This window comes from Panthera onca, chromosome B4 (genome assembly GCF_046562875.1).
Source record: "Panthera onca isolate mPanOnc1 chromosome B4, mPanOnc1 haplotype 2, whole genome shotgun sequence".
Taxonomy (NCBI): domain Eukaryota; kingdom Metazoa; phylum Chordata; class Mammalia; order Carnivora; family Felidae; genus Panthera; species Panthera onca.
Genome location: NC_138345.1, coordinates 39,337,085 through 39,364,518, shown reverse-complemented (window position 1 = coordinate 39,364,518; position 27,434 = coordinate 39,337,085). Strand labels below are relative to the sequence as shown.

The following is a 27,434-nucleotide window of genomic DNA, read 5'->3' as shown; positions in this document are numbered from 1 at the left end:
GCACACTTTTTAGGTTTAAAAATGTAAATAGGCAATAAAAACCTATAAACACAACCAGCTAACAGTTCTTTATACTCTATCAAAAAGTTGTATGCTATGCTATAATTTTTTCAATGTTCTGTGAAAAGAATTGAAAAAGATAAGAGAAATAAACTCTACATCTGCATTATAAGACTTCCCTGTACATGTTACAGCCCAATTATGGAACATGTCTATTTGCAGATAGTGTGCCTATCTTTAAATAAGTAGGTAATATTGAAGGATAATTTTCAAAAGGTAAAATCAGGACTCCCAATCAGATATTAAAATGAACACATGTTAAAGATTTTATTTAACTCATTAATGAGGAAATTGGTGAGGTGTTACAACCAGTTCAAAGGAGAATAAAAAAAAGATATATTATAGATCAGAAATATTGAAATGAATGGCAAAACTGGCCTCTTCCACAGTGCAGAAGGGAAATCAGCTGAACCTCCACTAGACAGAATTTATGTGTCCACAGACATGTAGAATTATTCTGCATTGTCGTTCAACTACCTACAGCTCACAGTTGTAAAATAGCTCCCATAGAATCAGAATCAGATTATGTGGAGGGCTGTAAACAATGCTTAGTCTATAAACTATAGACTATAGGGAATGCATCATTTTCTACTGGAGGGCAGATCTTTTTACCTTAGTTGCCTACATTTTGATAAATCTCAAAATAAGGTAACTTTTGATCACAAAAGAAGGCTAATTTCACCAGATTTGGTCTGATTATTTACATAGGTATAGCAACCAGATAGGCCTTAAGTTTGCTTTACTGGAAGTTTTCATAAGGAATCTCAGGTTGGACTTTTAAAGGCCTCCATCATTTGATATCCTGAGACTAGGAAGTTGAGACTAACAAACTCTTCCTACCAGGTTTCACCTGTAGTTCCTAGAAAAACTCGCCTGTACACAGCTGGATTTCCGTGAAACCAATGTTCATAAAAATAGTTAAGTGATACTAATAAAAATGTTTAGGCCAAGTACTTTCCATTTTTTTCTATCACACACACACACACACACACACACACACACACAATGTGGGGAGGGGTAGGTATACAATTGTGAACTGTTACACACAAACTAAAGCGCAGACTAGCCGAACTCATGAGCACACATGAAACAACTTCCACAGCCATTTACATCCCTCACATAACCAAGTGGCAGAAGTAGACACATTAACAGACCCAAAGATATAGCCTCTCTATCATAATAAAAAATAAGAAAAGCATACAAACTATTTTTAGCCATCAATGTTTCAGTATTCTATCTTAGAAATGAGCAAGGTAGGGGGGGGATCGTCGGAAGATGGCGGCATAGGAGGACGCTGGGCTCACCGCGCGTCCTGCTGATCACTTAGATTCCACCTACACCTGCCTAAAGAACCCAGAAAACTGCCAGAGGATTAGTAGAAAGGAGTCTCCGGAGCCAAGTGCAGAGGAGAGGCCCACGGAAGAGGGTAGGAAGGGCGGCGAGGCTGTGTGCGCTCCACGGACTGGCGGGAGGAAGCCGGGGCGGAGGGGCAGCCCACCGGCCAAGCAGAGCCCCCGAGTCTGGCTTGCAAAAGCGGAGGGGCCGGACGGAGTGTGTTCCGACAGCAAGGGGACTTAGCATCTGGGAGGTCATAAGTTAACAGCTCTGCTCGGAAAGCTGGAAGGCTGGAGGACAAAGGGAGGGAGAATTGCTGAGCCCCGGGAGGACAGAGCTCAGTTTGACAGGGAACAAAGGTGCTCGCCAGCGCCATCTCCCTTGCCCATCGCCCAGCCAAAATCCCAAAGGGAACCAGTTCCTGCCAGGGAACTCGCTTGCACCGCGCAAACACCCAACGCTGTGCTTCTGCGGATCCATCCCTCCGGCAGCAGGTCTGACTCCCTCCCGGTGCCGCAGAGCCCCTCCCAAAGCGGATCATCGAAGGATAAGCAAGCTGAGTCTGCCGCTCCCACCCCTGTGCACCTTGCCGATCACCCCAGCTAATACACCAGAAGATCACCAGCACCACAAGCCTGGCAGTGTGCAAGTAGCCCAGACGGGCCACACCACCCCACAGTGAATCCCGCCCCTAGGAGAGGGGAAGAGAAGGCACACACCAGTCTGACTGTGGCCCCATCGGTGGGCTGGGGGCAGACATCAGGTCTGACTGCGGCCCCGCCCACCAACTCCAGTGATACACCACAGCACAGGGGAAGTGCCCTGCAGGTCCGCACCACTCCAGGGACTCTCCAAAATGACCAAACGGAAGAATTCCCCTCAAAAGAATCTCCAGGAAATAAAAACAGCCAATGAACTGATCAAAAAGGATTTAAATAATATAACAGAAAGTGAATTTAGAATAATAGTCATAAAATTAATTGCTGGGCTTGAAAACAGTATAGAGGACAGCAGAGAATCTCTTGCTACAGAGATCAAGGAACTAAGGAACAGTCAGGAGGAGCTGAAAAATGCTTTAAACGACATACAAAATAAAATGGAGGGGCGCCTGGGTGGCGCAGTCGGTTGGGCGTCCGACTTCAGCCAGGTCACGATCTCGCGGTCTGTGAGTTTGAGCCCCGCGTCAGGCTCTGGGCTGATGGCTCGGAGCCTGGAGCCTGTTTCCGATTCTGTGTCTCCCTCTCTCTCTGCCCCTCCCCCGTTCATGCTCTGTCTCTCTCTGTCCCAAAAATAATAAATAAAAAACGTTGAAAAAAAAAATTAAAAAAAAAAAAAAAAAAAATGGAAACGACCACGGCTCGGATTGAAGAGGCAGAGGAGAGAATAGGTGAACTAGAAGATAAAATTATGGAAAAAGAGGAAGCTGAGAAAAAGATAAAGAAATCCAGGAATATGAGGGGAAAATTAGAGAACTAAATGATACACTAAAAAGAAATAGTATACGCATAATTGGTATCCCAGAGGAGGAAGAGAGAGGGAAAGGTGCTGAAGGTGTACTTGAAGAAATAATAGCTGAGAACTTCCCTGAACTGGGGAAGGAAAAAGGCATTGAAATCCAAGAGGCACAGAGAACTCCCTTCAGACGTAACTTGAATCAATCTTCTGCACGACATATCATAGTGAAACTGGCAAAATACAAGGATAAAGAGAAAATTCTGAAAGCAGCAAGGGATAAACGTGCCCTAACATATAAAGGGAGACCTATAAGACTTGTGACTGATCTCTCTTTTGAAACTTGGCAGGCCAGAAAGGCATGGCAGGAGATCTTCAATGTGATGAACAGGAAAAATATGCAGCTGAGAATCCTTTATCCAGCAAGTCTGTCATTTAGAATAGAAGGAGAGATAAACGTCTTCCCAAAAAAACAAAAACTGAAGGAATTTGTCACCACTAAACCAGCCCTACAAGAGATCCTAAGGGGAATCCTGTGAGACAAAGTACCAGAGACATCACTACAAGCATAAATCATACAGACATCACAATGACTCTAAACCCGTATCTTTCTATAATAACACTAAATGTAAATGGACTAAATGCGCCAACCAAAAGACATAGGGTATCAGAATGGATAAAAAAACAAGACCCATCTATTTGCTGTCTACAAGAGATTCATTTTAGACCTGAGGACACCTTTAGATTGAGAGTGAGGGGATGGAGAACTATTTATCATGCTACTGGAAGCCAAAAGAAAGCTGGAGTTACCATACTTATATCAGACAAACTAGACTTTAAATTAAAGGCTGTAACAAGAGATGAAGAAGGGCATTATATAATAATTACAGGGTCTATCCATCAGGAAGAGCTAACAGTTATAAATGTCTATGCGCGGAATACAGGAGCCCCCAAGTATATAAAACAATTACTCATAAACATAAACAACCTTATTGATAAGAATGTGGTAATTGCAGGGGACTTTAACACTCCACTTACAGAAATGGATATATCATCTAGACACACGGTCAATAAAGAAACAAGGGCCCTGAATGATCAGATGGATCAGATGGACTTGACAGATATATTTAGAACTCTGCATCCCAAAGCAGCAGAATATACTTTCTTCTCGAGTGCACATGGAACATTCTCCAAGATAGATCATATACTGGGTCACAAAACAGCCCTTCATAAGTATACAAGAATTGAAATTATACCATGCATACTTTCAGACCACAATGCTATGAAGCTTGAAATCAACCACAGGCAAAAGTCTGGAAAACCTCCAAAAGCATGGATGTTAAAGAACACCCTACTAAAGAATGAGTGGGTCAACCAGGCAATTAGAGAAGAAATCAAAAAATATATGGAAACAAACAAAAATGAAAATACAACAATCCAAACGCTTTGGGACGCAGCGAAGGCAGTCCTGAGAGGAAAATACATTGCAATCCAGGCCTATCTCAAGAAACAAGAAAAATCCCAAATACAAAATCTAACAGCACACCTAAAGGAAATAGAAGTAGAACAGCAAAGGCAGCGTAAACCCAGCAGAAGAAGAGAAATAATAAAGATCAGAGCAGAAATAAACAATACAGAATCTAAAAAAACTGTAGAGCAGATCAACGAAACCAAGAGTTGGTTTTCTGAAAAAATAAACAAAATTGACAAACCTCTAGCCAGGCTTCTCAAAAAGAAAAGGGAGATGACCCAAATAGATAAAATCATGAATGAAAATGGAATTATTACAACCAATCCCTCAGAGATACAAACAATTATCAGGGAATACTATGAAAAATTATATGCCAACAAACTGGACAACCTGGAAGAAATGGACAAATTCCTAAACACCCACACTCTTCCAATGTGCTGGACCCATAACCAGTGAAGAAATTGAATCGGTTATCAAAAATCTCCCAACAAATAAGAGTCCAGGACCAGATGGCTTCCCAGGGGAGTTCTACCAGACGTTTAAAGCAGAGATAATACCTATCCTTCTCAAGCTATTCCAAGAAATAGAAAGGGAAGGAAAACTTCCAGACTCATTCTATGAAGGCAGTATTATTTTGATCCCTAAACCAGACAGAGACCCAGTAAAAAAAGAGAACTACAGGCCAATATCCCTGATGAATATGGATGCAAAAATTCTCAATAAGATACTAGCAAATCGAATTCAACAGCATATAAAAAGAATTATTCACCATGATCAAGTGGGATTCATTCCTGGGATGCAGGGCTGGTTCAACATTCGCAAATCAATCAACGTGATACATCACATTAATAAAAGAAAAGATAAGAACTATATGATCCTGTCAATTGATGCAGAAAAGGCCTTTGACAAAATCCAGCACCCTTTCTTAATAAAAACCCTTGAGAAAGTCGGGATAGAAGGAACATACTTAAAGATCATAAAAGCCATTTATGAAAAGCCCACAGCTAACATCATCCTCAATGGTGAAAAACTGAGAGCTTTTTCCCTAAGATCAGGAACACGACAGGGATGCCCACTCTCACTGCTGTTGTTTAACATAGTGCTGGAAGTTCTAGCTTCAGCAATCAGACAAGAGGAAATCAAAGGCATCAAAACTGGCAAAGATGAAGTCAAGCTTTCACTTTTTGCAGATGACATGATACTATACATGGAAAATCCGATAGACTCCACCAAAAGTCTGCTAGAACTGATACATGAATTCAGCAAAGTTGCAGGATACAAAATCAGTGTACAGAAATCAGTTGAATTCTTATACACTAACAATGAAGCAACAGAAAGACAAATAAAGAAACTGATCCCATTCACAATTGCACCAAGAAGCATAAAATACCTAGGAATAAATCTAACCAAAGATGTAAAAGATCTGTATGCTGAAAACTATAGAAAGCTTATGAAGGAAATTGAAGAAGATATAAAGAAATGGAAAGACATTCCCTGCTCATGGATTGGAAGAATAAATATTGTTAAAATGTCAATACTACCCAAAGCTATCTACACATTCAATGCAATCCCAATCAAAATTGCACCAGCATTCTTCTCGAAACTAGAACAAGCAATCCTAAAATTCACATGGAACCACAAAAGGCCCCGAATAGCCAAAGTAATTTTGAAGAAGAAGACCAAAGCAGGAGGCATCACAATCCCAGACTTTAGCCTCTACTACAAAGCTGTCATCATCAAGACAGCATGGTATTGGCACAAAAACAGACACATAGACCAATGGAATAGAATAGAAACCCCAGAACTAGACCCACAAACGTATGGCCAACTCATCTTTGACAAAGCAGGAAAGAACATCCAATGGAAAAAAGACAGTCTCTTTAACAAATGGTGCTGGGAAAACTGGACAGCAACATGCAGAAGGTTGAAACTAGACCACTTTCTCACACCATTCACAAAAATAAACTCAAACTGGATAAAGGACCTGAATGTGAGACAGGAAACCATCAAAACCTTAGAGGAGAAAGCAGGAAAAGACCTCTCTGACCTCAGCCGTAGCAATCTCTTACTCGACACATCCCCAAAGGCAAGGGAATTAAAAGCAAAAGTGAATTACTGGGACCTTATGAAGATAAAAAGCTTCTGCACAGCAAAGGAAACAACCAACAAAACTAAAAGGCAACCAAAGGAATGGGAAAAGATATTTGCAAATGACATATCGGACAAAGGGCTAGTATCCAAAATCTATAAAGAGCTCATCAAACTCCACACCCGAAAAACAAATAACCAAGTGAAGAAATGGGCAGAAAACATGAATAGACACTTCTCTAGAGAAGACATCCGGATGGCCAACAGGCACATGAAAAGATGCTCAACGTCGCTCCTTATCAGGGAAATACAAATCAAAACCACACTCAGATATCACCTCACGCCAGTCAGAGTGGCCAAAATGAACAAATCAGGAGACTATAGATGCTGGAGAGGATGTAGAGAAACGGGAACCCTCTTGCACTGTTGGTGGGAATGCAAATTGGTGCAGCCACTCTGGAAAACTGTGGAGGTTCCTCAGAAAATTAAAAATAGACCTACCCTATGACCCAGCAATAGCACTGCTAGGAATTTACCCAAGGGACACAGGAGTACTGATGCATAGGGGCACTTGTACCCCAATGTTTATAGCAGCACTCTCAACAATAGCCAAATTATGGAAAGAGCCTAAATGTCCATCAGCTGATGAATGGATAAAGAAATTGTGGTTTATATACACAATGGAGTACTACAGGGCAATGAGAAAGAACGAAATATGGCCCTTTGTAGCAACGTGGATGAAACTGGAGAGTGTTATGCTAAGTGAAATAAGCCATACAGAGAAAGACAGATACCATATGGTTTCACTCTTATGTGGATCCTGAGAAACTTAACAGAAACCCATGGGGGAGGGGAAGGAAAAAAAAAAAAAAAGAGGTTAGAGTGGGAGAGAGCCAAAGCATAAGAGACTCTTAAAAACTGAGAACAAACTGAGGGTTGATGGGGGGTGGGAGGGAGGGGAGGGTGGGTGATGGGTATTGAGGAGGGAACCTTTTGGGATGAGCACTGGGTGTTGTATGGAAACCAATTTGACAATAAATTTCATATATTGAAAAAAATAAAAAAAAAGAAATGAGCAAGGTATCCAATTAATATCCATGAATTAACTCAATTTAATACCAATGTTTTAAGTTACATTAAAGATGCTGGAAATTTACAATCAAGCAACAATACCATAAAATATAATAACTGTTGTAATAAAGTTTGTCCGAATAATCATTCAAGTCAATTAAACACAAATTTATATTTTTCATGATCTTAAACATTAAGTAGAAGTAATATAGATTATTGGATTTTTATAACCTGTATAAGTTTATGAAGAACATATCAAAGTAAAATAAAAATGCATACTTCCATTATACTTAATACTGAGAAATCATAAAAGACATAGCTGTTTTTATGAATTCAAAATTATTTAATTCAATTTGTTTGTCAAAGATTATCCTAACTTATGTGAACTTAAGCTCCTAAAATCTTAACCTGATTAAGATTCCTTTATAAGAATACTTTTTCCAATCAGAATAGAGATCCTTTAATTTAAGACTTTATAATCTAATATAGCATCATGTGGAGTAGGAAGATACTACTGCTTACACTTAATGTTCTTTTTTAATGACAAATACTGATAGCTTATAGCCTCAATTCTAAACTTGCAGCCATTAGATTCAAATGCCCAGTTTTCAACAAAAATCACAAGGCATACAAAGAAACAGAGTAATGTGGCTCACTCAAAGGAAAAAAAGTAGGTCAACAGAAACTGTGTCTGAAAAAGACCTGATGGCAGGTCCACTGGACAAAGACTATAAAACAGCTGTCTAAAAGATGCCCAAAGAACTAAAAGAAACATGTGGAGAAAACTGAGAAAACAATGTGTGAACAAAAAGCAAATATCAAAAAGAGATAGAAAACCTAGAGATAACCTAAAAGAAATTCTGGAGATGAGAAGTATAATAACTGAATTGAAAATTTCACTAAAGGGATTCAAAGGCAGGTTTGAGCAGGCAGAAGAAGGAATCAGAAAACTTGAAAACAGGATAATGGAAATTATCAACTCTAAGGAACAGAAAGAAAAAAGATTGAAGAAAAGTGAACAGAGCCAAAGGAACCTGTGGGACACCATCAAACAAACAGCACATTGTGGGAGTCCCAGTAGGAGAAGAGAAAGAGAAAGGGCAGAGAGGATATTTGAGGAAATAATGGCTTAAAGCTTTGCAAATATGAAGAAAGGCATGAATATAAACATCCAAAAAGTTCAATAAACTCCAAGAAAAATGAACTCAAAGCGACCCATGCTGAGACACATTACAATCAAACTTTCAAAAGACAAAGACAAAAGGAATATCGGTAGAAGTGGTGTTTGACATTTCCAGGCCTGGACCACAAAAGTCTCCCATTCAGTTCTCTGTGATCTTGATATTTCCCCATAAACCTGAAGAATAGATTTTGAGGAGAGTGAAACCATGCAAAAGCAGAGCCTAGGTGCCTGAGTCACTGCAAAGAAAGCTTCTCATTGAATGTCCTCTGTAAGCAAAGTGATTGAGAAATAAACCTCTACTTTCTTCTACCACTGACACTTCAGGGGCTATTTGATTTAAACCTAGCATTATCCCAAATACTATACTTTGCATATGTCATTTTGTTGCCACACCCACCCTGTTATATCTGACTACCAAAATGTTTAAAAGTCCATCTCAAATGCCACTACTTTTTCTAGTCACCCACCCCAAATTATCTGCCCCTTGTGTAACATTAAGCATCTCTCTTTTTATTCTTTTATAACACTGATCACATAGTATTTAGTAATATTTGTGTTCATATTTTGTCTCTACAGTGGACTTTATGCTTCCAGAAGGCAAGATCATATTTGTTTCATCTTTACATGTCCCACAGTTTCTAGTAGAGTGTGTTGTACACAAACACTGTATACATATTGAATTATGCAGATAGTTTGTATTACACATCATCTCCCCTAAATCCCTAAATCACCTCTGCAGTAGAGGGCCATCAAGTTGGTCCTACTGGTGGATAGTTTGTGTATTGGAACGTGATTTTTCCTTTCTTGAATGCTATCTCTCTCTGACTCCACCACCTTTTCTCTGTCCCTTTCTTGGACATGCCTATAGGCAGCACTCTTTCTTAAAACTTCTTCTTAAAGCGAAATTATGTCCATATAGAATCTCCCACTTTTTACTGACCTTTGGTTCAGAAAAACAATTTTTGTAAGTTTATTTGAGAGAGAGCACGAGTGGGTGAGGGGCAGAGAGAGAGAGAGAGAGAGAGAGAGAGAGAGAATCCCAAGCAGGCTCTGCGCTGTCAGCACAGAGCCTGACGTGGGGCTTGAACTAACAAACTATAAGATCATGACCTAAGCTGAAATCAAGAGTCAGACACTTAACCAGCTGAGTGACCCAGGCACCCCAGAAAAAAAATGTTAAAAAAAATTCATCACAGAAGCTCAGCAAGTAGGTGAACTCCTACCTGGTCTGATAGGAATGAATCACAGTACACATCCCTAGCCATACTGTCTTCCAGTACTTCTCTTTTCATCCAGGGCAGTACTTCCCATATATACAGGAAGTCAAGTTTGGGTTTTTTTTCAATTTTTTTAACGTTTATTATTGAGAGACAGAAACAGAGCATGAGCAGGGGAGGGGCAGAGAGAGGAGGAGACACAGAATCTGAAGCAGGCTCCAGGTTCTGAGCTGTCAGCACAGAGCTGGACATGGGGCTCTAATTCACAAACCGTGAGATCATGACCTGAACCGAAGTCAGACACCTAACCGAGTGAGCCACCCAGGCACCCCAGGAAGTCAAGTTTTATTCCCTAGTACTCCCATGGATGGCTAGCTATGTTTCACTGTATCATCAAGCTTATTGACTTCTCTTAATCTTCTCTTATCTCTTCTGAAATCTAATCTCAACATGAAATGTTGGAGTAGTATTAATCATATCCACCACCATAAGATTACACAGTTTTGTGCATATTATGTCATTTAATACTAATTGTAACCACATGAGGAAATTATTAAAATTAATAATTTTCATATGATCCAGCAATTCCTTTGTATATCTGAAGGAAACAAAATCACTATTTTTAAGAGATACCTGCACCCCTGTGTTTATTGCAGCATTATTTACAATAACCAATACATGAAAGCAACCTAAGTGTCCATCCATGGATGACTCACTAAAGAAAATACACAACAGAATATTATCCAGCCATAAAAAGAAGGGAGTCTTGCCATTTGCAATAACATGGATGGACCTAGAAGGTATTAAGCTAAGTGAAATAAGTCAGACAGAGAAAGACAAATACCATATGATCTCACTTATATGTAGAATCTTAAAAAAAAGGGGGGGGACTCATAGATGCAGAGAACAGGTGGGTGGCTGCCAGAGGTGGGTGGTGTGAGAGTGAGCAAAATGGGTGAAGAGGGTCAAAAGGTATAAACTTCCAACTATAAAATAAATAAATCCTGGGGATTTAATGTATAGCATGGTGACCATAGTTAATAATACTATATTGTATATCTGAAAGTTGCAAAGAGAGTAGATCTTAAAAGTTCTCGTCACAAGAAAAATAGTTTTGAACTATGCATGGTGATGGATGCTAACTAGACTTATGGTGGTGATCATTTTGCAATAATGCAAATATTGGATCATTATAATTTGAATCTGAAACTAATATAATGTTATATGTCAATTAAATCTCAATAAAAAATAATGAACTTTCAGCCATGCATCAAAAGTAAACACAGAAACACAAAAATCACATGTGCATAAATCAAAGAGCTCTTCTCCTTCCAAGTGGGCACAAAATTCTTAATTACTTTGAGCTTGAGAGGAGCAAAAAAATACATTGTCTCTTACCCAATAGAAAATAAATCTCTATAACAATTATTCCATTAAAGAATCACAAAATGGTTAAGCAATAAAACCAAGTTCTTGATCATTGCTGCCACCAATGGTTATTGGCCATAAAAGAACCAAAATGAAAACCAAAAGAAAAATCAGTACATAGGAAAATTAAAACTAGAAAAAAGAAAATGTCTGCAAAGTTCTATTGCCACCTTGAATTCATCTCTGGGGTCAAAGAAAAAATGTACCTGGTACACTTCCCTCAATATTCTCTCAAGATGAATCTTTTGGACATCTTGGCAAAGACTTCCAAAACTATTAAAATATCATTTTCAGAGAAGGGTGAATTAATAAGCTTCATATATGTATAGAAATAAACTCACATTAAAGGTTTTCTTTAATCATTAACAAGGAACTGGTGAGGTTCAAAGGAAAATCAAAGAAAAGAACCACATATATGGATCAGGGATATTGAAGTGAAGGTGCAAATGTAGGCAAAACTGACCTTTTCCACAGTGGGGGAGGAAGTCAGTGGAACCTTCTCTGAGAATTAACATGTGTAAATAAGGATTCTATTGAATTGCTATCACTTATCTACAGAGTTGTAAAATAGCTCCAAGAGGATCAGAAGATGTGGAAGACTATGCTATAAGATTATGCATAGTTTTCCACTGAAGTACAAAATTTCCCTGAAACAGCTACTATTCAAATTAGGAGAACCATCTAGGAGGACTTTACACCAACTGCCATGGCCCATGGATCCCTTAAACCAGCCCCATAGCAGACTGATACAACTGCTTTTCTCTTCTTTCCAAGTCATTAAAACACAGCCATGTACTGTAGGTGTGGAGAGCCAATTCTGGAGTCAGAACTGTATTTGGATACTAAACTCCATCATATGGTAGCTCTGAGATACTAGCCAATTTATGTATCTTCTCTAAGCTACAATTTTGTCACCTATGAAACTAGAATTGTAATACATCCAGTGTAGAGCATATATGTAGATTAAGTGAAATAATGTGTGTAAAGCACCTAGTCCAGTGCCCGGAAAACACAAGTATTTAAGAAATAGTATCTAGTAACTATATGACACTTGGTAATTAAAATGACAAATCATTATTTTTTTGATGGTTATAAATTATCTCATTTAATCCTCATAATAATACTATGAAGAGTTTGCTGTTATTCCCATTTGACAGATAAGAAACTGGAAACTCAGATAATAAAGTATCCAACTTAAGAAACTTTAATAGAGTTAGTTAAAAACACAACGAAACAAATAACACAAAGGTATGTCAAAAAAGGAAAATGTTTAGATCACTCATATTTCTACCTTTCTGTGGTTACTACTGTGAACCAAATCATTCTTTAAAGATGGGTGATACTTGTAGTCATTCCTAGACAGACATTACTCTATTACACTGCTCCTTTACATTTGATAGTAAATAGGACACTTTCACATATTATTTTAGCCTGTGTCCAAGTGAAAATTATAGATTACAATATGTAAACATATACTATATATACATGTGCTTATCACAGCTAGTGTGCATTAAAGAATCTGTATTCATTCAAAACCAATAAATTATCCACAGATATTAATTCCTCTATTATGAATTAGATTGTTCACTTAAGTGATATCAAATAGTCCACTGGACCCCATTTAACATATCAAGATTGTGCTTGTGTACCTGGCAGAGTGATCAATTATGTACAATTGTCCTTGAATTCTCTAATTTTCTGAAGACTATAGTTGTAGTAAGAGACCTAAATAAAAACAGATAAACCATAGGAAATAGCAAGTAATATAAATATAATAAAAACTGGATTCAGTTCCAATGCTAACTCTGTTGTGTAGCTGTTGACTTTTCAGATCTTAAGGATGTATGTTGTTAAAAGCAATATCATGTAGTGGCTGACAGTAGGGACTCAAGAGTCAGACTGCCTAGGTTGGAATTCCTGCTCCATCAGTGATTAGCTGTATAACCTCAGATAAGTAACTAACTGAATCTCTCAGTTGTTCAATTCCCTCCTCTGTAAAATGCAGATAATGAGAGAGCTAACATTTAAGTTCACTGCAAAATAATGTTAAATGAGATAATAGTATTAAAATACTTATAACAGTGCCTGATACATACTAAGTACTCCATAAATGTTGGTTACTTTTATTGTGATGATGCAGCAGTTAAGGCTTGAGAGAGGTGACCATTTTTGTAACTAATCTTTGAGGTTGTTCTGAATGTCCCATATCTTTACTCTGTTATAGTCGGATGAATCCTTGTCTATTTTTAAGGAAGCCTCAACTGATCCTATCAGAGTGCTCAGCTGGCTCCGCAGAGACCTGGAAAAAAGTACAGCAGGGTTCCAAGATGTTAGGTTCAAGCCTGGAGAATCCTCACTTGGCGGGGAAATGAGCAACCCAGGAGGAGACCCCCGCAGTGGTTTTTCTGTGGACTATTACAATACCACAACCAAGGGCAGTCCAGGAAGATTGCATTTTGAGATGATGCACAGAGAAATCCCTGTCCAGGGCCCCAGTGTCCCACTTGGTAATGGGAGTTCAGTAGATGAAGTTTCCTTCTATGCTAATCGCCTCACAAATCTAGTCATAGCCATGGCCCGCAAGGAGATCAATGAGAGGATAGATGGCTCTGAAAACAAATGTGTCCACCAGTCATTGTACATAGGAGATGAGCCCATACCCAACAAAAGCTTGAGTAAGGTGGCATCAGATCTGGTGAACAAGACAGTCTCTGCATGTTCCAAGAATGCTACCTCAGATAAGACTCCTGGCTCTGGTGACAGAGCCTCAGGATTATTACGGAGTCCCCCACATTTGAAATATAAGACCACTCTGAAGATGAAGGAGAGCACCAAAGAAAGCAAGGGTCCAGATGACAAGCCTGCTTCTAAGAAGTCTTTCTTCTATAAGGAGGTGTTTGAATCTCGTAACGCAGGTGATGCCAAAGAGGGTGGAAGGTTACCTGGGGAGAGAAAGATGTTCAGAGGGCAAGAAAGGCCTGATGACTTTACAGCTTCTGTTAGTCAAGGGATAATGACCTATGCTAACAGTGTGGTATCTGATATGATGGTTTCCATCATGAAGACACTGAAGATCCAAGTGAAGGACACAACTATTGCCACCATCCTGCTAAAGAAGGTACTGCTCAAGCATGCAAAAGAGGTCGTCTCAGATCTCATTGACTCCTTCATGAAGAACCTCCACAGTGTCACAGGGACCCTCATGACTGATTCAGATTTTGTCTCAGCTGTGAAAAGAAGTTTATTCTCTCACGGAAGCCAGAAGGCCACAGATATCATGGATGCCATGCTGGGTAAGCTATACACCGTGATGTTTGCAAAGAAACCTCCAGAAATTATCAGGAAAACCAAAGACAAGTCTGGGAGTTACTCCCTTGTCTCCATGAAAGGAATGGGTGACCCTAAAAACCAAAATGTAAACTTTGCATCAATGAAATCTGAAGGTAAATTGAGGGAAAAAATGTACTCTCCCGCATCCAAACCAGAAAAGAAGACTTGTGCCGAAACTCTGGGTGAACACATTATCAAAGAGGGATTGAGCTTTTGGCATAAAAATCAGCAAAAAGAAGGAAAATCTCCGGGTTTCCAACGGGCAATGTTTGCAGCTCCCAACAAACAGTATAAGCCTGTACTAGACATTCCCCTGGGATATCCTCTGGATACTTGCAACCTCAGCCCCCCTATGCAATGCCGAGAGAAACCTGAGAATTTTATGTGTGGTTCAGACTCCTTGGCCAAGGACCTGATCGTATCAGCCTTACTTCTGATTCAGTACCACCTGGCACAGGGAGGAAGCATGGATGCACAGAGCTTCCTTGAAGCTGCTGGCAGCACCAACCTGCCTGCCAACAAGTCCCCTGAAGTTCCTGATGAGTCCAGCCTTAAGTCTCCTCATATGGGAGGTGACCAAGATGAAGCAGAAAAGAAGGATCTAAAGAGTGTTTTCTTTAACTTTATCCGGAATTTACTTGGTGAGACCATTTTCAAGAGTGACCGTAGCTCTGAACCCAAGGTACCAGAACAGCCAGTTAAGGAAGAATATAACTACCAGTGTGAAAGACCTGTAACCCCTTCTTCCATCAAATTAAGTGAAGGTGATGAGGCTGGTGGTACCTTTGCTGGGCTGACCAAGATGGTTGTTAACCAGCTAGATGGCCACATGAATGGGCAGATGGTAGAATATCTGATGGATTCAGTGATGAAGTTATGTCTCATTATTGCCAAGTCCTGTGACTCTCCCTTGGCAGAGCTGGGAGATGATAAGTCTGGGGATGCAAGCAGGCCAACTTCAGCCTTCCCAGATAATTTATATGAGTGTTTACCAGTCAAGGGCACAGGGACAGCAGAGGCTGTCCTGCAGAATGCCTATCAAGCTATCCATAATGAATTGAGAGGTATATCAGGACAGCCCCCTGAAGGGTATGCAGCACCCAAAGTGATTGTCAGCAATCATAACCTAACTGACACAGTTCAGAACAAGCAACTCCAAGCCGTACTTCAGTGGGTAGCCGCCTCTGAACTCAATGTCCCTATTTTGTACTTTGCTGGTGATGATGAAGGAATCCAGGAGAAGGTAAGGAAGTAGAGTCAGAGGAATTTGGAGAGATCTATTAAGGGTTAACTGGGGTTTTAAGTTCTGTTTTCTTTCTGAATGGGAAGATAGCCACAAGAAGGGTAGAATGGGGACAGCAAGAATTTGAAGATGCCTCTTGGAAGAAATAACGGATAAAGTAAAATTAGATTTTGCCCAATAGGAAGCATATCAAATGGGGAAAAGAGGGATAGATCTTATATAATCACATATATAAGTGGGATAAGTTTTATATTCATCACATATCATGTATGTGATATGTATGTGTGTGTGTATGTGTGTGTATATATATGTGTATATACTTTTTTCTGCATGTATTGTTGGGAATGCACAGATAAAAAAACCTCTAAGAGGTTTAGCAAGAGTCAGATAAAGGTCTGGGCCTCAGGCTGAAGTTTGGATAAGACAGTATATTTCCCAAAGTATGAGAAGGAGCTGCTTGGAGGCATCCCGGGGATGTGTTGAGGGAGTTGGGAGTGGGGTAAAGAATCCAGGCTCATACCCTTTCAAACCTGTGATTATTCTCTCAGCTGATTGTCTAGGAAGTATTGGGGATTTGAAGGGATTCAATAAATAACATCCCTCTTCCCCATACTCTAAGTTCAATTGAGAAGTAAGAGTAAAGAATAAGGCAGATGGGAAACCCGAGTTTTCACTGCTATTACTGGTAAAGGTAAGTGTGCCTTGTGCCTTCGAACTCCTTGCTTCTCCACGTATAGGCCTTGGAACTGCTTACTGAAGAAATGTGTGTGTGTGTGTGTGTGTGTGTGTGTGTGGTAGAACTGGTATATAACAAACACTACAGGCAGACCTCAAAGACATTGTGGGTTCTGTTCCATACCACTGCAATAAAGTCAAATTTTTTTGGTTTCCCAGTGCATATAAAAGTTATGTTTGCATTATAGTGTAGTCTATTAAGTGTGCACTAGCATTATTTCTTTAAAAAGTACACACTTTAAAAATGCTTTATTGCTAAAAATGTTAACCATTTCTGAGCTCTTAGCAAGTATAATCACTAGTCAAGATCACTACAACAAATATAATAATAATGAAAAAGTTTGAAATATTGCGAAATTACCAAAATATAACACAGAGACAGAGTGAACAAATTCTGTTGGAAAAATGGCACCAATAGATTTGCTTAATGCAGGGTTGTCACAAATTTCACTTTGTTAAAAACACAATATCTGCAAAGCACAATAAAGCAAAGTATAATAAAACAAGTATACCTGCATATCTGTTTCAGGTATACAACATTATAATTCAATATCTGGATATACTATAAAGTGATTTTCACCGTAAGTCTAGTTACCATCCATCACCACATGATTCAACTCTTTCACCCATTTCACTCACTCCTAACCCAGTTTCCCTCTGATAACTACCAGTCTGTTTTCTATCTCTATGAGTTTGTTTTTGTTTTGTTTTTTAGATTCAATATATAAATCTGGAAATCATATAGTATTTGTCTTTCTCTGACTTATTCCACTTAGCGTTACACCCTCAAGTTCCACCCTCAAGTTGTCACAACTGGCAAGATTTCCTCCTTTTTTATGGCTGAGTACTGTTCCATCACACACACACACACACACACACACACACACACACACACACCATCTTTATCCATTTACCCATTGAAGGACACTTGGGTTGTTTCCATATCTTGGCTACTGTAAAAAATGCTGCAATGAACATACAGGTGCATATAGCTTTTCAAATTTGTGTTTTTGTATTCTTCAGATAAATACTCAGATGTGGAATTGCTGGATTATAGGGTAGTTCTATTTTTCATTTTTTGAAGAATTTCCATACCACTTGCCACAGTGCCTATACCAATTTACATTTCCACCAACAGTGTGTGAGGATTTCCTTTTCTCCACATCTTCTCCAATTCTTGTTATTTCTTGTCTTTTTTATAATAGCCATTCTAACAGGTATGAAGTGATATTTTATTGTGGTTTTGATTTGCTTTTCCCTGATAATTAGTTCAATTAGATATTGAACATCTGTCTTCTTTCAAAAAGTATCTATTCAGATCTTCTGCCCATTTTTTGTTGCATTATTCTTAAAATTTGTTGAAATATGGTTGGCATACAATGTTGTATTAGTTTCAGATGTACAAAGTAGTAATTTTATAATTCTACACATTACTCAGTGCTCACCACAATAAGTGTAGTCACCATCTTTCACCATACAAGGTTATTACAATGTTATTGACTTCATTCCCCATGCTGGACTTTTCATCTCCATGACTTATTTATTGTATAACTAAAACCTTATACCTTTTCGTCTCTTTCACCAGTTTTGCCACCCTCCACACTCCTTCCTTCTGGCAACCCCTAGTTTGTTCTCTGTATTTAAGAGTCTGTTTTTGTCTGTTTATTAATTTGTTTTGTTTTTTAGATTCTATATATAAATGAAATCATGTAATATTTGTCTTTCTCTGACTTATTTTTTAATCAGGTTCCTTGCATTTTGTTGTTAAGTTGTAGGAGTTCTTCATATATTTTGAATATTAACCCCTTATCAGATGTGTAATGTGTAAATATTTTCTCCCATTCAATAGGCTGCCTTTTCATTTTGTTGATGGTTCTATTGTTCTGCAGAAGCTGTTTAGTTTGATGTAGTCCTATTTGTTTTTGCTTTCATTTCCCTTGCCTTTGGAGTCAGACTCAAAAAAAAATCACTAAGACCAATGTCATGGAGCTTACCACCTGTGTCTTCTTCTAGGAATTTTATGGTTTCAGGTCTTATATTCAAGTATTTAATCCATTTTGAGTTAATTTTTTATATGATGTAAGGTAGTGGCCTAGTTTCATACTTTTGCATGTAGCTGTCCAGTTTGCTGAGCACCATTTATTGAATAAACTGTTCTTTCCTTGTTGCATATTCTAGGCTCCTTTTTGTAAATTAATTGACTATATATGTGTGGGCTTATTTCTGGGCTCTCCATTCTGTTCCATTGACTTATGTGTCTGTTTTTAGTGGCAAAACCATACTTTTTTGATTAGTATAGCTTTGTAGCACAGTTTAAAATCAGCGAGCATGGTACATTCAGGTTTGTTTTTTCCTTCTCAAGACTGCTTTGGCTATGTGGGGCCTTTTGTGGTTCCTTACAAATTTTAGAATTATTTGTTTTAGTTCTGTGAAAAATGCCACTGGATTTTGATACATATTGCATTGAATCTGTAGATTGTTTTGGGTAGTATGGACGGACATTTTAACAATGTTAGTTCTTCCAATGCATGAGCACAGGATACCTTTACATTTATTTGTTTCATCTTCAATTTCTTTTATCAGTGTCTTAAAATTTTCATTTCACAGTACTTTCACTTTTTTGGTTAAATTTATTTCTAGGTATTTTATCCTTTTGATGCAATTGTAAATAGGATTGTTTTAATTTCTCTTTTTAGTAATTTGTTATTATTGTATAGAAACAAAACAGATATCTGTATATTGATTTTTTTCCTGCAACTTTACTTAATTTCATAAATTAGTTCTGACAGGTTTTTGGTGGTGTCTTTAGGGATATATATATATTCATGTCATCTGTAATTAGAGAGAATTTTGCTTCTTCCTTTCTGATTTGGATGCCCTTCATTTCCTTTTCTTGCTTAATTTCTGTGACTAGGACTTCCAATAATATGTTGAATAAAAGTGGCTAGAGCATTCTTGTCTTGTTCCTGATCTCAGAGGAAAAGCTTTCAACTGTTCACCATTGAGTATGATATTAGCTGTGGCTTTGTCATATAAAGCCTTCATTGTATTGACGTAGGTTCCTTCTATACCCACTTTGTTGAGTGCTTTTTATCATAAGTGGGTATTAAATTTTGTCACATGCTTCTTTCTGCATTTATTGAGATGATCATATAATTTTAATCTTTTATTTTGTTAATGTGGTATATCATATTGATTCATTGGTAAATGTTGAGCCATCCTTGCATCCTTGGAATAAATGCCACTTGAACATGGTGTATGATTCTTCTATTGTAATGTTGAATTTGGTTTGCTAATATTTTGTAGAGGATGTTGTATCTATGTTCATTTAGGGATGTTGGCCTCTGATTTGTTTTTCTGGTGTCCTTATATGGTTTTGGTATCAAGGTAATGCCTGGCCTGTATAATGAGGCCAGGAAGTGTTCTCTCCTTTTTAATTTTTTTGGAATAGTTTGAGAAAGACAGGTATTAAACCTTCTTTGAATGTCTGGTAGAATTCACCAGTGAAGCCATCTGGTCCTGGACTTTTGTTTGTTGAATCAGATTACTGACTCAATCTCCTTGCTAGAAATCGGTCTATTCAGATTTTCTTCATGATCCAGCCTTGAAAGAGTATATGTTTCTAGGAATTTATCCATTTCTTCTAGGTTGTCCAATTTTCTGGCATGTAATTTTTCATAGTACGCTCTTATAACCCTTGGTATTTCTGTAGTATCAGTTGTAAACTTCTCCTCTTTCATTTCTGATTTTATTTGAGCCCAGTGTGTGTGTCCTTAGATCTGAGGTAAATCTCTTGCAGGCAACAAACAAATGGGTCTTGTGGGTTTTTTTAATCCAATTTCATGATTATTTTCTGTTTTTGTTGTTCCTCTCTGTTCCTTTCTTCTCTTGCTTTCTTCTCTTGTGGTTTGGTGATTTTTTTAGTGTTACATTTAGATTTCTTTTTCATTGTCTTATGTGTATCTAGATTATTGCTTTATGGTTACCATAAGGTTTACATATAACATCCTATATTTACAACAGTCTATTTAAGTTGATAGCATCTTAAGTTTGAGCACATTTTTAAAATTCTACATTTTTGCACCTCCCGCATGTTCTGTATTTTTAATGTCCTAGTTTATATCTTTTTATTTTGTATTCCCTTAACTGTTATTATAGTTACACTGGATTTTGCTACTTTTGTCTTTTAACCTTTATACTAGCTTTATAAGTGGCTAATTCACTACCTTTACTAACATTTGCATTCACCAAAGAGATTTTTACTTTCATATGTTTTCTCGTTACTAGTTAGTGCCTTTTGTTTTTAGCTTAAAGAAGTTCCTTTAACATTTCTTATAAGGGTAGAATAATAATAATGTACTTTTTTAGCTTTTGCTTTTCTGGGAAACTTTTTATCTCTCCTTCAGTTTTGATTGATAACCTTGCCAGTAGACTCTTCTCAACTGGAAGATTTTTTTTCCCCCAGCCCTTTGAATTTATCATATCACTTCCTTCTGGCTTGCAAAATTTTTGCTGAAAAATCTCCTGATAGTCTTATGGAGGCTCCCTTCTATAGGACAAGTTGTTTTTCTCTTGCTGCTTTTAATATTCTCTTTTTATCTTTAACTTTTAACATCTCAATTATAAATTAAATAATCTCTTTGGGTTCATTTTATGTGGAACTTTCATTGTTTCCTGGAGTTGGATGTCTGTTTACTTCCCCAGGTTAGGAATGTTTTTAGCCATTATTTATTCAAATAAATTTTCTACTGTCTTCTCTTCTGGGCTCCTATAATGCAAACTTCTGTTTGAAGTTTTCCTACACTAAAAACTTCATTTTTCTTTTTGCTGCTCTGTTTGGGTCATTTCCACTGCTGTCTCTGGGTCACTGATCTGTTCTTCTACTCCATCTAGTCTTCTATTGAACCTCTCTAGTGCTTTTTTCAGTTTAACTATTGTATTCTTCAGATCTGTGACTTCTGTATGGTACTTTCTTATCTTTTCCATCTCATTGTTCGTTCTCACCATGTTTATCTATTCTCCTGAGTTTGGTGAGCATCTTTCTGACCACTACTTTGAACTCTTTATCAGGTAAATTACTTATCTCCATTTCATTAAGGTCTCTTTTTTGAAGTTTTGTCTTATTCTTTTGTTTGGAATATATTACTCTGTCTTCTCATCTTGTTTAACTCTTTGTTTGTTTCTATGTATTAGGTGAAACAGCTATCTTTCCTAGCCTTGAAGGAGTGGTCTTATATAGGAGATGAAACTTATTATTCAGCTGTACCCTAGCTTTTGGCTGTTTCTCAGATCTTAGTGATTTTCTGATTAGCTTGATTTGTTCTTTTTTTTAACATAATTTATTGTCAAGTTAGCTGACATACAGTGTATACAGTGCGCTCTTGGTTTTGGGGGTACATTCCTGTGATTCATCACTTATATACAATACCCAGTGCTCATTCCAACAAGTGCCCTCCTCAATGCCCATCACCCATTTTCTCCTCTCCCCTGCCCCTCCCATCAATCCTCAGTTTGTTCTTTGTATTTAAGAGTCTCTTATAGGTTTACTTCCCTCTCTGTTTGCAACTATTTTTCCCCTTCCCTTCCCCCATGTTCTTCTGTTAAGTTTCTCAAGTTCAACAGATGAGTGAAAACATATGATATCTGTCCTTCTCTGACTGACTTATTTCACTTAGCATAATACCCTCCAGTTCCATCCACGTTGTTGCAAATGGCAGGATTTTATTCTTTCTCACTGCCAAGTAGTATTCCATTGTATATATAAACCACATCTTCTTTATCCATTCATCAGTTGGGCTCTTTCCATAATTTGGCTATTGTTGAAATCACTGCTATAAACATTGGAGTACATGTGCCCCTATGAATCAGCACTCCTTTATTCTTTGGATAAATTCCTAGTAGTACTATTGCTGGATCATAGGGTAGTTCTATTTTTAATTTCTTTAGGAACCTCCACACTGTTTCCCAGAGTGACTGCACCAGTTTGCATTCCCACAGTACAAGAGGGTTCCTGTTTCTCTACATCCTCACTAACATCTGTTGTTTCCTGAGTTGTTCATTTTAGCCACTCTGACCAGTGTGAGGTGGTATCTCAGTGTGGTTTTGATTTGTATTTCCCTGATGATGAGTGATGTTGAGCATCTTTTCATGTGTCTGTTAGCCATCTGAATGTCTTATTTGGAAAAGTGACATTCCATTCTGCCCATTTCCTCATCAGGTTATTTGTTTTTCGGGTGTTGAGTTTGGTAAGTTCTTTGTAGATTTTGGACACTAACCCTTTATCTGCTATGTCATTTGCAAATATCTTCTATTCCATCAGTTGCCTATTAGTTTTGTTGTTTCCTTCCCTGTGCGGAAGCTTTTTATTTTGAAGAGGTCCCAATAGTGCATTTTTGCTTTGATTTCCCTTGCCTTCAGAGACATGTCGAGCAAGAAATTGCTGTGGCTGAGATCAAAGAGATTGTTGCCTGTTTTCTCCTCTAGGGTTTGATGGTTTACTGTCTCACATTTAGGTCCTTCATCCATTTTGAATTTATTTTTGTGTGTGGTGTAAGAAAGTGGTCCAGTTTCATTCTTCTGCATGTTGCTTGTCTAGTTCTCCCAGCACCATTTGCTAAAGAGACTGTTTTCCAATGGATACTCTTTCCTGCTTTGTCAAAGATTAGTTGTCCATATATTTTGTGTGTCCAGTTCTGGTTTCTCTATTATATATGTCTGTTTTTGTGCCAATACCATACTGCCTTGATGATTACAGCTTTGTAGTAGAGGCTAAAGTCCAGCATTGTGATGCCTCTTATTTGGTTTTCTTTTTCAACATTGCTTTGGCTATTTGGGGTCTTTTGTGGTTCCATACAAATTTTAGGATTGTTTGTTCTAGCTTTGAGAATAATACCAGTGCAGTTTTGATTGGGATTGCATTGAATGTGTAGATTGCTTTGGGTAGTATTGACATTTTATTTTATTTTTAATTTTTTTTTAACGTTTATTTATTTTTGAGACAGAGAGAGACAGAGCATGAATGGGGGAGGGTCAGAGAGAGGGAGACACAGAATCTGAAACAGGCTCCAGGCTCTGAGCTATCAGCACAGAGCCCGACGCGGGGCTTGAACTCACGGACCGCGAGATCATGACCTGAGCCGAAGTCAGCCACTTAACCGACTGAGCCCCCCAGGTGCCCCTTGACATTTTAATAATATTTGTTCTTCCAATCCATAAGCATGGAATGTTTTTCCATTTCTTTGTGTCTTCTTCAATTTCTTTCATAAGTTTTCTATAGTTTTCAGCATACAGATATTTTACATCTTTGGTTAGGTTTATTCCTTGTTATTTTATGTTTCTTAGTGCATTGTAAATGGGATCAATTTCTTGGTTTTCTGTTGCTTCATTATTGACGTATAGAAATGCAACCGATTTCTGTGCATTGATTTTTGTATCCTGCAACTTTGCTGAGTTCATGTATCAGTTCTAGTGGCTTTTTGGTGGAGTCTTGGGTTTTCCATGTAGAGTATCATGTCATCTGCAAAAAGTGAAAGTTTGACTTCTTTGCCAATTTGGATGGCTTTTATTTTGTCATCCGATTGCTGAAGCTAGGACTTCCAACACTATGTTAAACAACAGTGGTGAGAGTGGACATCCCTGCCATGTTCCTGATCTCAGAGGGAAAGCTCTCAGTTTTTCCCCATTGAGGATGATATTACCTGTGGACTTTTCATATATGTCTTTTATGATGTTAAGGTATGTTCCTTCTATCCCAGTTTTCTTGAAGGTTTTTATTAAGAAAGGATGCTTTATTTTGTCAAATGCTTTTTCTGCATCTATTGACAGGATCATATGGTTATTATCCTTTCTTCTATTAACGTGCTGTACACATTGATTGATTTGCAAATATTGAACCAACCTTGCAACCCAGGAATGAATCCCACTTGATCATGGTGAATAATTCTTTTAATACACTTGAATTCAATTTGCTAGTATCTTGTTGAGAATTTTTGCATCTGTGTTCATCAGGAATATTGGCCTGTAACTCTGCCTTTTTGTGGAGTCTCTGTCTAGTTTGGGAATCAAGGTAATGCTGGTTTCATAGAATGAGTCTGGAAGCTTTCCTTCCATTTCTGTTTTTTGGAACAGCTTGAGAAGATCGGTATTAACTCTGTTTTAAATGTCTGGTAGAATTCCCCTGGGAAGCCATCTGGCCCAGGTCTCTTATTTGTTGGGAGATTTTTGATAACTGATTCAATTCCTTGGATGGTTATGGGTCTGTTCGAATTTTCTATTTCTCCCTGTTTGAGTTTTGGTAGTGTGTGGGTGTCTAGGAATTTGTCCATTTCTTCCAGGTTTTCCAGTTTGTTGGCATATAATTTTTCATAGTATTCTTTAATAATTGTTTGTATTTCTGTGGTGTTGGTTGTGATCTGTCCTTTTTCATTTGTGATTTTATCTATTTGGATCCTCTCTGTTTTCTTTTTGAGAAGTCTGGCTAGGGATTTATCAACTTTATTTTTTCAAAAAAACAGCTCTTAGATTCATTTATCTGTTCTACTGGTTGGGTTGGTTTTTTTTTGGGGGGGGGGGTTCTATATTGTTTATTTCTGCTCTAATCTTTATTATTTCTCTTCTTCTTCTACTGGCCTTGGAGTTTATTTGCTGTTCTGCTTCTAGTTCCTTTAGGTGTGAAGTTATATTTTATATTTAGGATTTTTATTGTTTCTTGTGATAGGCCTGGATTGCAATGTATTTTCTTCTTAGGACTCCTTTGCTGCATCCCAAAGGGTTTGGATTGTTGTGTTTTCATTTTAATTTGCTTCCATATATTTTTAAATTTCTTCTCTAATTGCCTGGTTGACCCATTCATTCTTTGTAGGACGTTCTTTAACCTCCATGCATTTTGAGATTTTCCAAATTTTTTTCTTGTGGTTGATCTCAAGTTTCATAGCATTGTGATGTGAAAATATGCACAGTGTGATCTCAATTCTTTTATATTTTTTGAGGGCTGTTTTGTGACCCAGTATGTGATCTATCTTGGAGAATGTTCCATGTGCACTTGAGAAGAATGTGTATTCTGCAGCTTTTGGATGAAAAGTTCTGAGTATATCTGTCAAGTCCATCTGGTCCAGTGTATCATTCAGGGCCATTGTTTCTTTATTGATTTTCTGCCTAGATGATCTGTCCATTGCTCTAAGTGGAGTATTAAAGCCACCTGCAGTTACCAGATTCTTATCAAAAAGATTGTTTATATTTGTGATTAATTGATTTATATATTTGGAAGTCTCCAAGTTGGGGGCATAAAAATTTATAATTGTTAGCTCTTCTTGATGGATAGACCCTGTAATTATGATATAATCCCCTTCTTCATATCTTGTTACAACCTTTAGTTTAGAATCTAGTTTGTCTGATACAAATATGGCTACTCCAGCTTTCTTTTGACTTCCAATAGCATGATAGATGGTTCTCCATCCCCTCACTTTCAATCTGAAGGTGTCGTCAGGTCTAAAATGGGTCTCCTGTAGACAGCATATAGATGGATCTTGGTTTTTTATCCATTCTGATACCCTATGTCTTTTGATTAGAGCATTTAGTCTATTTACATTCAGCATTATTATTGAAAGATACGGATTTAATGTCATTGTATTATCTGTAGGTTTCATGCTTGTGGTGGTGTCTCTGGTCCTTTGTAGTCTTTGCAGCATTCCACTCACAAGGTCTCCCTTAGGATCTCTTGTAGGGCTGGTTTAGTGGTCATAAACTCCTTTAGTTTTTGTTTGTCTGGGAAATCCTTTATCTTTCCTTCTATTCTGAATGACAGTCTTGCTGGATAAAGGATTATTGGCTGCATATTTTTCCTATTCAGCACATTGAATATTTCCTTCCACTCCCTTCTGCCGAGTTTTAGTGGACAGGTCTGCTACTACCCTTGATGTGTCTACCCTTGTAGGTTAAGGCCCGTTTGTCCCTAGCTGCTTTCAGAATTCTCTCTTTATCTTTGTATTTTTCCAGTTGCATTATGATATGCTGTGGAGAAGACCTATTCCTGTTAAATCTGAAGGGAGTTGTCTGTGCCTCCTGGATTTGGATGTCTGCTCCCTTTCCCAGATTAGGGAAGTTCTCAGCCATAATTTGTTCAATAAACCTTCTTCCCCTTTCTCTCTCTTCTTCTTCTTTTGGCACTCCTATGATACAGATATTATTATGTTTCATTGAACTACTTAGTTCTCTAATTTTCCCCTCATGGTCTAGTACTTTCTTATCTCTTTTTCTCAGCTTCATCATTTTCCATAATTTTATCTTCTGCTTCACATATTCTCCCCTCTGCTTCTTCTATCCTTGCTGTCACTGAATCTAGTTTATTTTGCACCTTATTTGTTTTGCACCTTATTTACAACATTTCTTAATTCATTGTGACTGTTTTTTAGTTCCTTGATCTCTGCAGCAATAGATTCTCTGCTGTCTTCTATGTTTTTTTCAAAACCAGTGATTATTCTTATGGCTATTATTCTAAATTCTTGATCAGATATATTGTTTTTGTCTGTTTTAAGCAATTCTCTAGCTGTCATTTCTTCCTGGAATTTCTTTTCAGAATTCTTCTGTTTCATTATTTTGGCTAGTTTTCTGTCCCTTATGTGTTTTAGTAGCTTGTTATGTGTCCTGTACCTGCAAGCACTACTATATTAAAAAGGGGTCATGTGATGTCCAGGGCCTGGCCCTTCAGGAGGTGTTTTTGGAGTGTGTTACATGTTAGCTGTTGTTGTGACTCTGGTTGCTTTATCTCCCTACTTGTAGTGGTGGTTTGGACCTTCCACCAGGTGTGCTTTGATTTGTTCATTG

The 27,434-nt window shown here is 37.9% G+C and overlaps 1 protein-coding gene across 3 annotated transcripts in view; it reads left to right on the top strand.

Moving 5' to 3' along the window:
* Window positions 1-27,434, top strand: part of AKAP3 (A-kinase anchoring protein 3) — a 48,762-nt gene that overhangs the window by 11,351 nt on the left and 9,977 nt on the right. For 2 of the 3 annotated variants that reach the window (XM_078450145.2, XM_078450146.2), the window contains exon 5: window positions 13,530-15,878. In XM_078450145.2, the coding sequence (XP_078306271.1) occupies window positions 13,530-15,878 (2,349 nt within the window). The remainder of the gene's footprint in view (window positions 1-13,529; window positions 15,879-27,434) is intronic. The other variant, XM_078450147.2, reaches the window with a different exon arrangement.